Genomic DNA, 17,113 nt, shown 5'->3' with positions numbered 1-17,113 from the left:
TTTAGTTGCTAGTAAAACTTTCGTAACCTAGAGAAGTGGCTACTGCCGACTGCACGCGCGGTGCGACGGGTCGTGGAAACGGCCGCCGTCGACGTCTTCAGCGGCGGCAGCGGAGTGATTGCCTGCCTAATTCCTGGACCCGGTCGCTCACGGTCCCGGAACGGATACGGTCCAAGTATATAGGGGTACTCAAGTATGAACGGAACTCCTACACGAACCGGCGGCGAGGTGGCCGTGCTAGCTGGGCGCAGACGAGTTGGTTTTCCACGCTCCATTTGGAGGAAGTCAGCGAGATCGTTCCTGCACCTAACCACGCTAGTTAATGCTTGATCACACTGGTAAGTAACAACGACGCGTAATGACGGGGACGCGTGCCAAAGTTTGTGCCTAAGTCCTTTCCAGTGTACGGTATAGACGCTGACCACTCACTCTTGTGAAGACACCCGTCGCATATCACTGGTAGTAGTTTCTATCGGCAAAGTTGGCACGATGGACCGCTGCAAGATATGTAGTACTCCCTGTGTAAACTAATATAAAGGCGTTTAAACTAGTATTCTAGACGAGTACGATCGAGTCGCTTTAACGGGAGGAAAAGGCACGGGCAAACGAGAGGAAGGCATATTCTGATTGCGCCCCATTCCCGAGGAATGGAATCGATTCAATTTTGCTGCATCTTGTGGTGAGGAATCGATTCATCGCCTCGTCGCTCTGCTGATTACTCCCTCTTCACAACAAAAGCAGCAGAGCGAGGTGCGAAAATACTTGAACTGTACGATATGTGTGACCCAGTACCACGAAAAGCATTGCAGAAATCGTACGCTAATGAGCTGTCACGAGGCATACCAGTTTCACGCGATCCCAAATTTGGCCATGTGTATCAGTGCGTGGAACCGAGCCGTTGCAAGTTTTTGCCGACCTCAACTCTCTTTCTCATCACGATTCCTTCTAGTCAATAGGACTGACTATCTCTATAGCGAGTAAGGTATATATATATATATATATATATATATATATATATATATATATATGATGTCATGCAACATTTCATTTATTAGTTTGTAGACGTATCTGATATATGTGATGTTACTCATAACGTGAGTAAAGGCATCTCCAACGGCAACCATTAAAAAATCTTCCGCATCCGTCCACGAACAGGGACCAGTCCACAGACATAGATGCGAGAGATCGACAATCAACGCTAGCCGCATACATTTTAAATTATTTTTCAACAAACGGATGAAATTCATGCAAACATGGCCGGATTTCATACAAACATGCAGGATTTCATACAACCACAACCGATTTAACTACATTTCGAACATTAAAAAAAAGACCCGCCCTAACCTATCCTACGGCGGCGCCGCCCGCCGTCCAAGCCTGTGTCGTCCTTCCGCCGTCTCTATGAGCACCGGCGATAAACCGATGAAGTGAAGATGCGGTCTCCGGTGAGGAAGAGTAGAACACGGGAGACGGACTGGCCCACAAGAGACACCAGGCCCCGCCGCCTCCCATGGCCTAATCATCCTTGGAGGAGTCCGCGCCTTGTCCGTCGCTGGTGGACGTGAGGTCCACGAGGGAAATGATGGCACCTTGGTTGTCGTTGTTCCACCGGGCCGGCTGATGGTTCGTCATCGGCGCGTAGGAGGCGCAGCTCACTATATTCTCCTCCGCAATCGCCTGCAGCCGTGCCTCCGTGGTTGCCGCTTCCTGGCGAGTGGCGGCTTGAGCGCGCACGACATCGTAGATTGCACGCCACGGCCTCCTCACCCGCACGCTCGCCATAAATCTGGCCCTCCGCCAGCCGGTGCCGCTCTAGGAGGAACAAATTGTACCGTTGTTCCTCATGCGCCTGCTGGAACACCGACAAAGGCGCTGGCGCGGGCTGCACCTCCGCCATGGCGACATTGAACCGTGCTTGCGCCTGCTCCATGGTGAAGCCGGCCTGCACAGGAGACGTGAGAGCCGGGGCGGAGTCGTCGGAGCCCGTCTTCATCGTGGTGTCGTCCTCGTCGTCGGAGATCTCGAGCGAGCTGGCTGGTAAGCCGACCTCGATCCCCCTAGCACGACGGCTATGCCAGGCAACGACAAGGGCAACCACCGCATGCTTCATCTCCGGTGACAGACAGTCCCACATCGCTTTCCTGCTGGCGGTCATGGCGGTTGCAGTGCAAGGGAGGAGGATGTGGAGGGGTTGGTGTTGTGGTGAGTTAGCCAGGTGTGGCCGCCTTTATATAGTAGATTCCGGCGAGGTAGGTGTCCGGATGCGTCAATGCATGACGCCGAGTGGGTTCTTGGGCGGCGAGCCTACTTAATGGTGACAGACGAACAGACGACAACATTGAATGGGCACGGTAGATAACCATCCCGACACGTCACGGGCGGCGCCCTCGATCGACGCGTCGCTTCAACAACGGAGACAGTGATAAGTTGCGTCTGCCCTGAGTCGTCTTCAATGTTTGAATGCGAGCAGCTAGCGTCGGGCGAGAGCGCGCGGGGAGGGAGGCGTTCTTGGTGGGCCAAGGCTGTCACAGAATGGGTTTGAGATCGGTCTGGACTCCCGCAAACATCCCCCACGTTTGTCTCTAATTTACGAGAGAAATCGCGTCCGGACCGATACGTGTCAGCGTTGGATGGCTTCCGCGGTCCGGACAGCGCGATGCAGAAGGTTGCGGGAGGTTTACGGATTCGCCTTGAAGATGGCTTAACTAGCTATGTTACTCAAATCATCCCTCTCCTCACTAAATCCTTACGTTATTGCTGAAGTTACTCCCACTATGGGCGTTCATCCTGAAAAGATGAATGCCTGTCACCGCTCCTGATAAGTATACTAGTAATAACTACGAATGATACATCATTCACGCAGAAATTGCTTTGTAAAAAAGAAGGGCATATAGCCATCGAGAGATGGGCAAATTCTTGCGTATTATTTGACCAATTTGATGATAAAGAACAACCGAAGCGATACGGAATCAAGTGACCATGAGCACATGCTAGATCCAGCCCTGCTGTAAATACTAGCTGGGCACATGCCCTAGCAGCTGGAATGTTTCGCCCGCCACAGAACAATGCCTCCACACGATGATATTCCCCTGATCTGTCACTCGTAGTGGGAACTATGAACCCAACAACTTGACATTGCAATTTTACTGTTATTATTTTGGAACTTTGCTAACATGCCAATTTGTCATCCATCAAGGCAACCAAGACAGTTTTCTTCGTAATGCAGAAAGGCCAGTAAAGGTTCAGCCAGATTAGAACTGCCGGAACACCCACAGTGACGCCTTCGGTCATTCCATTACTTTAGGCGTCCTCACATTGGAGGCGGTTTGTCTATGTAAACCGCTTGCCGGTGGGGCATGCGGTTCTGCAAACCGCTTTCGTTGTGCCGAGTATTCGCGACACAGGCTTTGAAACGGAAAGGGGAACCACCGCCGGCCCATGAACGAAAACCACCTCAAAAGCCCATTCTGTACTAGTGTTCCTCTCTAGTTTAATTTAATTAAACTGGACCCTCTAGTTAAATTTATGAACAGACCTTTCCCCACCCTAGAAGGGCTTTTTTTTTCCGAGGGCCATTCTAGAAGGGCTTGTTGGGGAATTTTGAAGAAGTTTCGGCCCAACTAAATAAAGACCTTGTGACAGTATCCCCACACACACCCACAAAATCACCATATATCACTTTGTTGACCCCCACAATGCGTAGTTCAGAATTCTAGTGCTATGTTCTACCCAACCTGAGTACATCTGCTATTCTGCTGTTAAATGCACAGGTACAGTTTATTAGTAAAACCGCTTAAATCCCAATCCAAATAGGAAATAGGCTCTGAGAGCTGCATCTTTCTGACTCTCCATAATTAGAACAAAATAGTTCTTGATTACTCACTAGGATGTGATTTAGCAGCAAGCACTTGTTATTCAAACTTCACTCACGTCTGTAGGATAGCTCCCCAGGACTCTTACAAAGGGTGCAAACTCCTGCAAATAAATTAAAATGAGTCACCTTTCGCTTGATGCCAGATAAAACAACTAAGAAAGACGACCTCCAAATTTCCAAGAGCTTTCAGAGCTTTTGGATCAGCCATTGATGCCTCAAGGTCGACATAAAAGAGGTAGTTGAAGTACCTATTCAGCCAAGGATCAACGGGTTAGAACTAGTGGTTTTCATATTTGGTTAAGACTTAACGAAACAAAACTGAATAAATGCGGCGGTCATAGGATTGTTATCTGACTTGACGGGTGTGGAGAAAGTATCATCAGCTACACGAAAAGGCCTTTTCTTGTGTGGGCGGCTTTCTATCTTCACATCAAAACACACTGTTGAGAATTTTACAAAGCACACATGCAAGTTATAAAACAAAGCAAGGTTGTTCAATACACCTTGGTGAGGTCGATGTCCCTCAGTGCAAAAACTGCAAGTGCCTTGAGGAGTTGCGCAGGTTTCCAATCTTCAAGTGAAAACACAATGCTGGTCTGAAAATAAAATGATCATGCAACAAATCAACCAGCTTTGTTTTTCCCATTGGGAAGGACGACCATAAAGGAAGATGAAAGTGAGTTCCCACTGCAATATGTACCTTGAATGGTTTATCAACCTGAGGTACAATAGGTTTCCGAGCAAGCATCATAAAACGGGTGACGTTCTCTTTTTCGTCCTAAGGGATGTGATGGACTAATGTTGAGGATAAAGAACAGAATGCAGTGTCCTGATTTAGCATGAAACCACAATACCTGAATATTTTCAGCAAGAATATCCAGTCCATAAAGTTCAGCAGCTAATGAACTGGCAACAGCACCAGTATCTTGGAGCATTTGTTCTGTAACTAACTATGAAACAAGCATATAGCGTTATGGTTAATGATAATGATTTCACTTGACGAGTCACTTGAAATTCATCAACTAAAAATCCGACATGATTTTGAAGCATCATTCTACCTTTGCTGCACCAGCAGTGTCATCAACAGCTTGTCTCTGTTCAATTCCTAACTCTGTCAGTGTATGCTCACATTGAGCAAGAGCCTGAGAATATAAAATAATGTGTTTGTAAGGTTATTACAGAAATAAGTTAAAATATTAAGGCCACACTATCCTAGATGTTTACCTGGGGATGGCTCATGACACTTCTTAGGTTTCCAATCTTCACTCCACGATTGGCTAACAAACAATGCCGAACTGCAAGGCGAACATCTCCAACTATGTGTAGCTTATGACGAAGTAGAAGGTCATAGTTCCGATGTATACTGCCGCCCAGAGTATTCTCAAGTGGCAATACTGCCCTATCAACTGTACAGTTTTCTACAGCCTGATAAAGGACCAGAAGACATTAAAATTGCAACATATTCATTTGCTTGTACCACAAAGACCATGGTCTATGTATTACAATATGCCATTGAAGAGACACATATAGAAATGCTCTGATCTACTCATGTATGGAAAGGTCAGTTTAGAAGATCTTGCTAATACAATAATCTCTCCATTCCCTAAGGGATGCCATTTCGAGCATATGTAGAGTCAACTTACGATCTTTGACTGCCAATATTTTTAAAATCATTTAAATTAGATACTTCAAACTTATAAGCATAATTTTGCCTCAACAGGGGCTTTCATGGTATATAATTGTTGGGGTACATACACTGCAGTAGAAATGAATGACCAAATGATGAGCATGCTGCCTCGGAAAAAGGAACGATCAGGGACAGGTGATATGTGCCAGTGATAGGTTCTTTCGGCAAACTAGTACGTATTTCTTGTGCAAAACTGGCATACTGCATCAAATAAACTAACACGGAGCATACCCAGCTCTGTGAAAAACCCCAAATCCTCGAACAAATTTCATGCGACAAACATTTAAACTTTTTCTGATTCAATATCTATCATCCTGAAACCATGACATGAACTAAAATAAAACGCGTAACACACTGCACGGCAAACATCATACAAACATAACTGAACAGGCCCCAAAAAGGATCCTACGATGATACCTGAAATGCAGTATCGAAGTGCTCGCAAGGCACGGTCTGGCAATGTGGATAGGCCTTCTTTGCCGCGGACTCGCTGTACGCTCCTGGGAAGCCCTGAACAGACAGCAAACCAAACCCCCTTTCAGATTTACACCGAAAAAGAGCACATACACAAGCAGGGACATTGATGTGCAATGAACTGAAACAACACACGCGTTTCGTCGAGCACCTGGTAGGCAACCTTGAGCCCCTCCCCGCCCGACTCCATTAGATCCGCACTAGTGAGAGGCACTAATACCCGGTACAGTACCACGCACGCCATGAAGAAAGCACCAACTGATTAGTTAGTTTATTATATACGGTTATTGTTAGATCAGAAAAGAACGACTAGAGATCGGCTAAGAAAGCGTCGCCTGACGACTTACGAGGTAACGCATGCGGATCGCTGTACGCGGGAAGAGGGCTGTCCGCGACAGGCATAGCAGAGGCCCGGCGGCGGTTGAGGTCGGCGGACCAGCCGTCCGCCACGGGCGCCCCTGGCCGCGAGGCAAAAAGGAGGGGGGCTGAGTTGGTGTTGGTGAAGCTGGTGCGTTTAACGGGGCAGCATTGTAACGGGGAGGAGGACAACGAAGAGAAGGCGGCGGCGGCAGAGCGTGCTCGGGCTGGGAAGAAGGGGAGCCGAGGGGTGGTCATGGAGGCCATAGCCACCGCGCTGGCTAAGGAGGAAGAAGGAGGTGGTCGGGTTTATAATTTTAAGTTGCGTGTTTTCTTTTTCATTTATTTAGGTATTTTTTTCTTTATTTATTCGTATTTATTTGTGTGTTATCATAATTTTATTTTTATTTTATATGTTTTTTTTACACTTGCACATACATCCGTTTGTATGAACACATGCACACCCTACCTTTATGAGCACCTCCAAGATACTAAGCCGACACGTCATCTTAAAATTAACGAAGTCCCACAGATGCACTCGAAGTTGACGGGAACGTCTGTTCCACTGAACGCGCATCGCCGGATAGCCTGAAATAAATTTAGAAAAATATGACCACCAGTGTCAAGTCTAGAACTTGGACCCTGATAGGTTGATTCCAATAGAAGGAATCTAACCATCTGGGCATAGCTCGGTTCGCTTGTTTTATATGTGTTGGGTATCCCATGTGTATTTGTGTATTTTTTTCATTATGTTTTTTGCATGTGTGCTTGCGTTTTTAATAATATTATTATTGCTTATGAATGTCTTCATTTCATGAAGCACAATAAAGCAGTTAAGCATCATCACTGTGCACTCAACATTAACATGATGAAGACCTATGACAATGTTGAGTGGAATTACTTGAGAACTATCATGATGAAATTAGGATTTTCTCACAAGTGGATGGAAATTGTTATGAACATGGTTACCTATATCACATATTCACTTCTTTTCAATGGCAAGAATCTTCAAGAGTTCAGACCAAGCAAAGGACTTCGACAAGGGCGTCCTATTTTCCCTTACCTATTTTTGTTGGTAGCATAGGGCCTCTCGTGCGTCCTAAAAATTTAGATCACTCATCTCAGATTGCTAGGATCCAAGTAGCGTCTTTGGCTCCACATGTTAATGTGACGCCCGGATAATTACGTTACAGTAATCCTCTACTAATGGTGCCAAGTCATCACAATTAATTTTTTCTAATCATCACTTTGTTCCAAACTGATCTCGAATTCAAATTTAAAAGATAAGTCAAATTATTATTTCTTCAAACTATAAAACTAAAATGTTCGAATTTTGGTATAAAATCCCCTAATCAATTGTCAGTTGTAACCAACATCATTTGACTTACCATTTAATTTCTAGGAAAATGTAAAGTGGTCAAACAGCTACCAAAATAGCCATTTCAGAATAAACAAATGTTTATGTGTTTCCAAACCACTTAAAACTTTGTGGGCCTCTCCAAAATAATGAAGACTATTTATATGACAAGTTTCATATTTTACATAATGCTTTTGCTATTAAAAATAAATAGAAATCGGTAACTCTATTTTGTGCACAGCCCAGCCCATGTAGCCGCCATCTTCAACCTCCTGTTCACTCCATCGCGGTGAACGGCGCTCCCGCGTCCATGGCGCGGATGGCCACACGTCCGCCATCCTGCGGCCTCCCCGACGTCGTGGGTGCCTACTAGACCGCTCTCGCGGCACCTCGGCGAACCCTAGCCTCGCAATCCCCTTCCTCTCGCTCTCTTTCTACTAGAGCTCGCGCCCGAGACTCCCGTCAGCGCCGCGTCGTCGTTGCCGTGCTCCGAGGCATCCCCGAGCTGCTACAAGGTGGCCAGGATCCTCCCCGACCTCGTCTCCTTCACCTACACCTCTGGATCGAAGCCAAAAGGCCATGTATGTTCCGCATCGAGCTGCAATCCCCACCATGGCCGCCGCGGCCATCGCCGTCGATCTCCACCACCGGCGCCTCCCCGACCTTCCCCGAGCTCGCCTACGTTCTCCCCGGTGAGCCCTCCTCCGGATCCCCCTTCCTTCGCCTTGATTCGGTCACTGTTTGCCTTTCCCGAGCACATCCAAGCCCGCGTCGCGTGTACGCGTACGCGTACTGGCGTAAGCGCGTGCGTGAGCTGCTGCTGCTTAACCACCGTCTTCTGCGGCGGCGTACTGCTGCTGAAGCGCGCCCGCCCTGGCCTCGCCTCTGCCTGCCGCTGCTCGCCGGCCATCGGCCGCGGCCATGTAGCGCGCCCCTGCTGCTCCTTGCGATGCGTTGCTGCTCATACCGCTACTCTGCTCTGCTTGCTACTGCTGTCGCTGCACTGCTGCTCCATTTGCTGCTGCTCACGGCCGCTGCTACTGCTTTCCTTGTGCTGCTGCCGCTGTTGGCCATGGCCGCCGTGGCTTGTGCCTCGTGCGTGCTAGCCATGGCAAGCACAGCCAAGGCCCGGGTGTGCCGCTGCCAATGGCCGACCCAATTAGTAGGTCTAATTAGTTTAGGCTAAATTAGGTATTAATTAGTCTAAGGCTATTAGAAGTGGACCCAGGCTAATTAATCTAATTAACTAGAATAGTTTAGTTGTTGTCTATGATGTGTGGCTCCCACCTCTAATTAAGCTAGATTTATTAATCTGTTAAACTAAGACAATGACAATTGGGCCCCATTGTCACTATTCATCAGTGGACCAGTCAAACTTGACTGGGTCAACTGAGCCCTCCAGCCCCACATGTCATGCACACGCACACATTCCTGGGTACACTCCTGTGTACCCATAGCCATTTTTTATTTCAATTAAATTTAATTCCAGGATTTCAAAAATGTTTAAAACTTTATAAAATCATATAAAATAAACCATAAGTCGGATGAAAATACTTTGTACATGAAAGTTGCTCGGAACGACGAGACGAATCCGAATTCGTAGTCCGTTCGTTCACTACACGTCCCTAGCATAGTGAACCTGCAACTTTTCCCCTTCGGTTCATCTGTCCGAAAACGCGAAACACCGGGAATACTTTTCCGGATGTTTCCCCCCTTCGCCGGTATCACCTTCCACTGCGTTAGGGCATACCTAGCACCGCGCATTGCCACATTACATTTTGTGTTACTTTGTTTGCTCTGTTATTTATTGTGTTCCCCCTCCGTTACTTCTTTCCGGTAGACCCCGAGACCGCTGCCGGTACCCCCGATCGACTACGGTGTTGACGACCCCTACTTGTCTGAGCAACCAGGCAAGCCCCCCCCCCTTGATCATCATATATCGCCTACTCTCCTCTATACTGCTTACATTAGAGTACTGTAGCATGTTACTGCTTTCCGTTAATCCTATCCTGATGCATAGCCTGTCATTGTTGCTACAACTGTTGATACCTTACCTGCAAACCTAAATGCTTAGTATAGGATGCTAGTTTATCATCAGTGGCCATACATTCTTGTTCGTCTGCCATGCTATACTATCGGGCCGTGATCATTCAGGAATGATCACAGGTATATACCTATACTTTATACATGATACATGTGATGACTAAAGTCGGGTTGGCTCGAGGAGTACCCGTGAGTGATTCACGGATTGGGGGCTGAAAGGACCTTTGTCCCGACGGCCCTCTGGGTGGATCTTTGTGGCGGAGCGACAGGGCAGGTTGAGACCACGTAGGAGAGAGGTGGGCCTGGCCCTGGTCGGCGTTCGCGGTGTCTTCAAGATAACACGTTTAACGAGATCTTGGTATTTGATCTGAGTCTGGCTACTGGCCTATACGCACTAACCATCTACGCGGGGACAGTTATGGGCACTCAACGTCATGGTATCAGCCGAAGTCTTCGTGACGTCAGCGACTGAGCGGCGCGCGCCGGGTTGGACCGCGTAACGCAACTTCCTTTGAAATGGAGGTTGCTAGGTCTGCTCACCGGCCGCGTTCGCAACGTGCAGGTGTGCAAAGGGCGATGGGCCCAGACCCCTGCGCCATAGGATTTAGACCGGCGTGCTGACCTCTCTATTGTGCCTAGGTAGGGCTGCGACGTGTTGATCTTCCGAGGCCGGGCATGACCCAGAAAAGTGTGTCCGGCCAAATGGGATCGAGCGTGTTGGGTTATGTGGTGCACCCCTACAGGGAAGTTAATCTATTCGAATAGCCGTGATCTTCGGTAACAGGACGACTTGAAGTTGTACCTTGACCTTATGACAACTATAACCGGATACTTAATAAAACACACCCTTCCAAGTGCCAGATACAACCGGTGATCGCTCTCTCACAGGGCGACGAGGGGAGGATCATCGGTTAGGATTATGCTATGCGATGTTACTTGGTGAACTTACCATCTACTCTCTTCTCCTGCTGCAAGATGGAGGTTACCAGAAGCGTAGTCTTCGAAAGGACTAGCTATCCCCCTCTTATTCCGGCATTCTGCGGTTCAGTCCACATATGATAGCCTTATTCCAGTTGATACTAATGCATACATATGTAGTGTAGCTCCTTGCTTGCGAGTACTTTGGATGAGTACTCACGGTTGCTTTCTCCCTCTTTTCCCCTTTCCCTTCTACCCGATTGCTGCGACCAGACGCTGGAGTCCAGGAGCCAGACGACACCGTCGACGACGACTACTACTACTCGGGAGGTGCCTACTACTATGTGCAGCCCGCTGACGACGACCAGAAGTAGTTTAGGAGGATCCCAGGCAGGAGGCCTGCGCTTCTTTCGATCTGTATCCCAGTTTGTGTTAGCCTTCTTAAGGCAAAACTTGTTTAATTTATGTCTGTACTCAAATATTGTTGTTTCCGCTGACTCGTCTATGATCGAGCTCTTGTATTCGAGCCTTCGAGGCCCCTGGCTTGTAATATGATGCTTGTATGACTTACTTTATTTGTAGAGTTGTGTTGTGATATCTTACCGTGAGTCCATGATCTTGATCGTACACGTTTGTGTGTATGATTAGTGTACGGTCAAATCGGAGGCGTCACAGTTAACCATCTTTTGTTTGCAGATGCTAGCCTGCTGTTCTTCAAAGCTAACGGTGCTAGGGCAACCAAGGTGTCAAACCTGCTAGAGACATACTACAATGCTTCAATGCCCTCCGACATAGGTATTTCAAAACTAGATGATACCCCGCACGTTGTTGCGGGAATATTTTGCAACTTATTTCAATGTGATTCGTCGTATAAAACATGAATATTTAAAGTAATAATATAAAAAGCTAAAACTGAAAATACATATAATTTATTATGTTTAATTATTATATAGTTGTAAAATGTTTATTAAATATAAATAACATAGAAGAATGAAAATTCTTATGCACTATGTTTGCATTATGAGATAAGTCTTTTTTGCATGCATGTTTAATGATGAAGTGGTGTGCTTGCATGTTGAGAGACATATGATAGTGAGGGTGGGCCTTTTCTCATGCATGTTATGGGATGATGTGGCATGCTTGCATGTTGAGAGAAATAGTTAGTGAGAGCTAGCTATTTAGATATAAAAGATAAAAGATAAAGAACCTTTGGGCTTTTAAATATCTGAAGGACATATTATGGAGCAAGGTAAATGAGTGGATTGAGAAAACAATATCATCAACATGAAAAGAAGTGTTAGTCAATTCTGTTGCACAAGCGGCCCCAGTGTATTTCATGTCTTGTTTTAAGCTTCCTAGGGGTTGTGTGAGCACCTTAATAAGCTTATTCAACAGTCTTGGTGGGACAGCAAAGATGGCAAGCGCAAGCCGGGTTTGGTTTCATGGGAGGTGATGGCCCAAGCAAAATTTATGGTTTGCCATTGTTTTTTAGATTTCAAGCTACTAGCAAATATGCTCGTGCGTTGCAACCGGAGACAAAAAAATATGCGCAAGACAAATAAGTATGACTTAATATCCTGACATATGAGCGTCCTCAATTTTAACACGGTGGCTCACCATGTTGCCATTTATTTTTCTTCCCCCCCTCGCTGATGATGGTCGCGATGTCCACGTGATCACAATGTATTCGATGTGATAAATCCAAGGCTATGAGTTTGCCACTGCACGCCACACTTATCATTATGTTATGCAAAAGAATGTTTGAAACTGTAAAAACAAATCTCATCAACCACAAACTACTCCCAATGCCTAGAGATATAAAGACTTGCAAAAAACTAATCAAATCCTAGACATAAAAGACTTTTGAGTGAACTATTTTTCGAATCGACATACATTTTTTTTGAAATTTTGGATTTTCTCAAAAAAAATCACGAACATTATTTTTATTTACAAATATTTTTTTGTAATGCATTAACAATTTTTGAATCCATCCCTTTTTTTAGTCGAATCTATGAGGGTTTTTTTATTAGGGAACAGATTTTGAAATTTTAAATTTTTGCTAGCATTTTCTAAAATTTTATGGACATTTTTTTAGATTCCCGAATATATTTTGAATACACGATCATTTTTTCAAAATCATGAAAATGATTTTATTTCCCGACCATTTTTCCCAAATGATGAATATTTTTTATAATTTGTGAAAAGATTTGCAAAACCACCCACATTTTTTGAATCCGCGAAAAAATTATGATTTCCTAAACATTTTTTGAATTGACATACGTTTCATGATTTCTCAAATATGTTTTTGAAAACTCGCAACTGTTGAAATTTGAAAATCTCGAATTTGTTTAAAGAAGGAAGAAAATAGAATGAGAAAAGAAAAGACAAAAGAACGAAATGAAAAAGAAAACAGGTGAGCCAAGCCATGCACATGGACCGGCCCATGAACACATAAGTGTGGGAGGACTTCTGTTAGAAAAGGGATGGAAAAAGGAGGAGACTCGTATTGGATCAACACTTTAGGTGAGATCGTAGGATCAACCCAAACATTTCATATTTAGACAATCCAAAAAAATCTGAAAAATATGTACAACATACCTGCTGGGTATGCGTACAACTTAAAAAATATCAGCTCGAAACTCCATCTACACTTAGAGATTCGAAAAAGACAAATTTGACTATGAATAGTGTCAGCTTTGGGGTGAATAATATTTGATACTATTCACATCTAATTTTGTCTTTTTTGGTCCTCTAAGTGTAGTTTGAATTAGGAGCTGAAACCTTTTGAGCTTGTACATCTCACATGAATGTGTGTCTACAAATTTCTTCAGAATTTTTGAACATGGTTTGTATCTTTAAAAAATATGGTCTCATTGATCACACCTAAGGGCTGATCCTATACAAGTCTTCCCCTGGAAAAAGTGGGGAGGCCGAGGATCAAACCTTGGTCGCCTCGCTAGAAGGGCTAGGTGCTAGCCACTATGCTATGTGTGCATGTGCTATTTGTGTCGCTATTAAACCTATAAAACACGAAGCGCGTCCACGACTTTGAAAAAAAACCGAATCATTTTCTTCACTTATGGGTGGCATAGTGGGTAATTTATAGCAACTTCAGAGGTATTTATTATGGCGGAGGACCAGAAACATTAGCTCTTTTATTATTATTATTATTATTATTAGGTAGAGATGAAGATTTGATCTTGCTTTATTGGCAAGATAGTCATGACGCATTTCATAACTGCTAAGTTGGATTCTCACCCTTCTGGCTGAGCATGAACACCCTGAAGGCCTCAACCTGGACTCAAGGTCCTACGGCGGCAGCCATCCCTACTACATGTCATTCTGCGGCGTGGAGGCCTATGAGCACATGGGATGATTATTCTGCAATGTCAACGCGCCCATCAGGAAGCCGTCTAGGTGTTGGACCTCGCATGCTAGTACATGAAACGACTTGGTGTTGCCTTCCTGTTGTCCTGCCTTGTCTCTCGAAACTCCGTCTCTACAAGTGCTCGTTGACATCGATGGAAAGTCGCCACGATTTTATCTATGTCATGTACCAAGCCTTTTTTATATGATTTTTTCCGTGCGAGAAAATATATGATTTCTCTTTGATTCAATTGAGATATGCTGGAGAGGGGGCATGGAGGAAATCGACAAGGAAAGTTTTGGTTCGATTGAGATTGGTGAGGAGAGAAAAGATGCTTGAAAAAAAACAATAACTCATGGATCACATAAAAACCAATAGGGAGGACAAGGGGAAAACCAATGGGGAGGGGGCGACATACCAACATACAATCACCGACTCCCCTTTAATAGTAGGGCAAGGAAAGTTTTGACTTAACAGTTGTGATTTGAAAAGTTTTGAGTCGGTTGAGATTGGTGAGGAGAGAAAGGAGGCTTGGAAAGAAAAACTCATGGACCAGATAAAAACCAATCCAAATGATAAGTGCCACACATGTGACACGAAGCACTCCTGCCCTGACGACTTCTACAACTAAAGTTGCCATCAGAAAAGAAAAAACAAACCCCCCAAAACTGAAACTTACCATCAAAAAAGAAAGTTGTCATACTTGACAACTAAAGTTGCCATCCTCGCGTCATTAAACTTATCATAAAAAATGTTCGGAGTTGCCATGTGTTCGTGCCACACGTGTGGCACTTATCAGGGCCCGAACCCAATAGGAAGGATGAGGGGAAAACCAATCAAGGAGGGGGGCACCAACATACAATCACCAACTCCCTTTAATAGTAGGGCAAGGAAAGTTTTGATTTAACAATTGTGATTTTGAAAGTTTTGATTCGATAGAGATTGGCGGGGAGAGAAAGGATACTTGAATGGACCAAATTAAAACCAATAGGGAGGACGAGAGGAAAAGCAAACAAGGAGTGGGTGATGTACCAACATACAATCACCAACTTTCCTTTAATAATAGTAATAAAGATTTACAAACAGAGCTATCTCTTAAAACTCTAAGCTCCCTTGAAGGGAGGTCTCGTGATTGATCTGGGCTTGTGGGCAGCGGCTGGGCCCAACCTGTAAGTGTCTAGCTTGTTGGTGAAGTGCATTTTTCTTCCAGCTCCAAGCCAATTCCTTAGTTTCCTTTCTTCCTGACTTCTGCGTCGCTTTTCTCCCTTTCCTAGCGGCGCGCCGGCGCTGCTCCATCCTCTTCTTCTTTGACCCCCATGACTCGGCGAGTCTCCGTAGCTAGGGCGTTTTGTTGCTGTCACTCCCTCCCACCAACAAGAGGTCGACGGATGAGCGCTCGGCAATCGAGGTGACGAGGCCACCCTTTCTCCTTGGTGGAATCCCTGCTATCCAGTGCTACTTCTTGAGCTTGCGTTGATTTTTCCCTTGAAGAGGAAAGGGTGATGTAGCAAAGTAGAGATAAGTATTTTCCTCAGTTAAGAACCAAGGTGTCAACCCAGTAGGAGGCACAAGCAAGTCTCCAATCTATGCACATGCACAAACTAACAAACACTTGCATTCAATGCGAAAAAGGGGTTGTCAATCCCTTCATGGTCTCAAACAAGAGTGAGATCTAATAGAGATGTGTATAAAAGATAAATAAAAAGGCAAACTAAAATAAATCTAAATAAATTGCTGCAAGATATTTTTGGGTTTTTTGGTTTATAGATCGGAAATTATATGATGGAAAATAGACCCGGGGGCCATATGTTTCACTAGAGGCTTCTCTCTTGAAAGAAAACATACGGTGGGTAAACAAATTACTTTCGAGCAATTGATAGAAAAGCGCAAAGTTATGATGATATCCAAAGCAATGATCATGAATATAGGCATCACGTCCGTGTCAAGTAGACCGAAACAATTCTGCATCTACTACTATTACTCCACACATCGACCGCTATCCAGCATGCATCTAGAGTATTAAGTTCATAAGAACGGAGTAATGCCTTAAGTAAGATGACATGATGTAGAGGGATAAACTCAAGCAATATGTTGAAAACCACATCTTTTTACCCTTGATGGCAACAATACAATACGTGCCTCGCTACCCCTACTTTGTCACTGGGTGAGGACACCGCAAGATTGAACCCAAAACTAACCACCTCTCCCATTGCAAGAAGAATCAATCTAGTTGTCCAAACCAAACCGATAATTGGAAGAGAAATACAGATATTTGATCATGCATAAAAGAGTTCAGAAAAGACTCAAATAATATTTATAGATAATCTGATCATAAATTCACAATTCAACGGATCTCGACAAACACACTGCAAAAGAATATTACGTTGGTAGAACTTCAAGAACATCGAGGAGAACATGGTATTGAAGATCATAAGAGAGAAGAAGCCATATAGCTACTAGCTATGGACCCGTAGGTCTGTGGTAAACTAATCACGCTTCATCGGAAGGGCAGCAAGGTTGATGTAGATGCCCTCCTGCCCCAAGATGGGATCTCACGGGAACAGAGGCTTGCGGTGGTGGAAAAGTATTTTGGTGGAAGCTTCAGGTGGTTTGGGAATATTTGGGTATTTATGGAGCAAGAATTAGGGTTGGAGGACGCCCGAGGGGCCCACAAGCCCTGAGGGCGCGCCTAGGAGGCTTGTGGCCTCCTTGGCCATATTCTGAACCCTCTCCAAGTTCTGTGGATGTCTTCTGGTCCAAGAAAACCATCGCAAAAGTTTTATTCCGTTTGGACTCCGTTTGATATTCCTTTTCTGTAAACTCAAAAACAAGGAAAAAACATAAACTGACACTGGGCTCTAGGTTAATAGGTTAGTCCCAAACATAATATAAAATAGCATATTAATGCATATAAAACATCCAAAATAGATAATATAATAACATGGAACAATAAAAAATTATAGATACGTTGGAGAGGTATCAGACCCTCGTTGGGTCCTTGGGCCCTAGCTCTGACCCCGACTCGATGGGGACAAG

The 17,113-nt window shown here is 44.9% G+C and overlaps 1 protein-coding gene across 3 annotated transcripts; it reads right to left on the bottom strand.

Moving 5' to 3' along the window:
* Positions 1–3,665: 3,665 nt before the first annotated feature.
* LOC125552019 (arogenate dehydratase 2-like) lies at positions 3,666–6,694 on the bottom strand. Of its 3 annotated transcripts, XM_048715466.1 has the most exons (12): positions 6,383–6,694; positions 6,187–6,248; positions 5,979–6,071; positions 5,099–5,299; positions 4,933–5,016; positions 4,729–4,824; positions 4,575–4,652; positions 4,378–4,470; positions 4,230–4,297; positions 4,041–4,122; positions 3,884–3,975; positions 3,666–3,755 (listed from the first exon to the last, which is right to left on the bottom strand). In XM_048715466.1, exons 1-11 carry the CDS (start codon positions 6,657–6,659, stop codon positions 3,916–3,918), a joined length of 1,194 nt encoding a protein of 397 aa, XP_048571423.1. In that variant the 5' UTR covers positions 6,660–6,694; the 3' UTR covers positions 3,666–3,755; positions 3,884–3,915. The 3 variants fall into 3 exon arrangements, 2 of the variants coding, with proteins under 2 accessions (XP_048571423.1, XP_048571422.1); XM_048715465.1 differs by having other exon boundaries at positions 3,666–3,975; XR_007303354.1 differs by lacking the exon at positions 3,666–3,755 and having other exon boundaries at positions 3,886–3,975; positions 4,230–4,293.
* Between the last annotated feature and the right edge of the window lie 10,419 nt (positions 6,695–17,113).

The sequence above is a fragment of the Triticum urartu genome, chromosome 4, assembly GCF_003073215.2.
Source record: "Triticum urartu cultivar G1812 chromosome 4, Tu2.1, whole genome shotgun sequence".
Lineage (NCBI taxonomy): Eukaryota > Viridiplantae > Streptophyta > Magnoliopsida > Poales > Poaceae > Triticum > Triticum urartu.
Note: the sequence above shows the minus strand (reverse complement) of the source record. Positions and strands in the feature narration are given on the sequence as shown.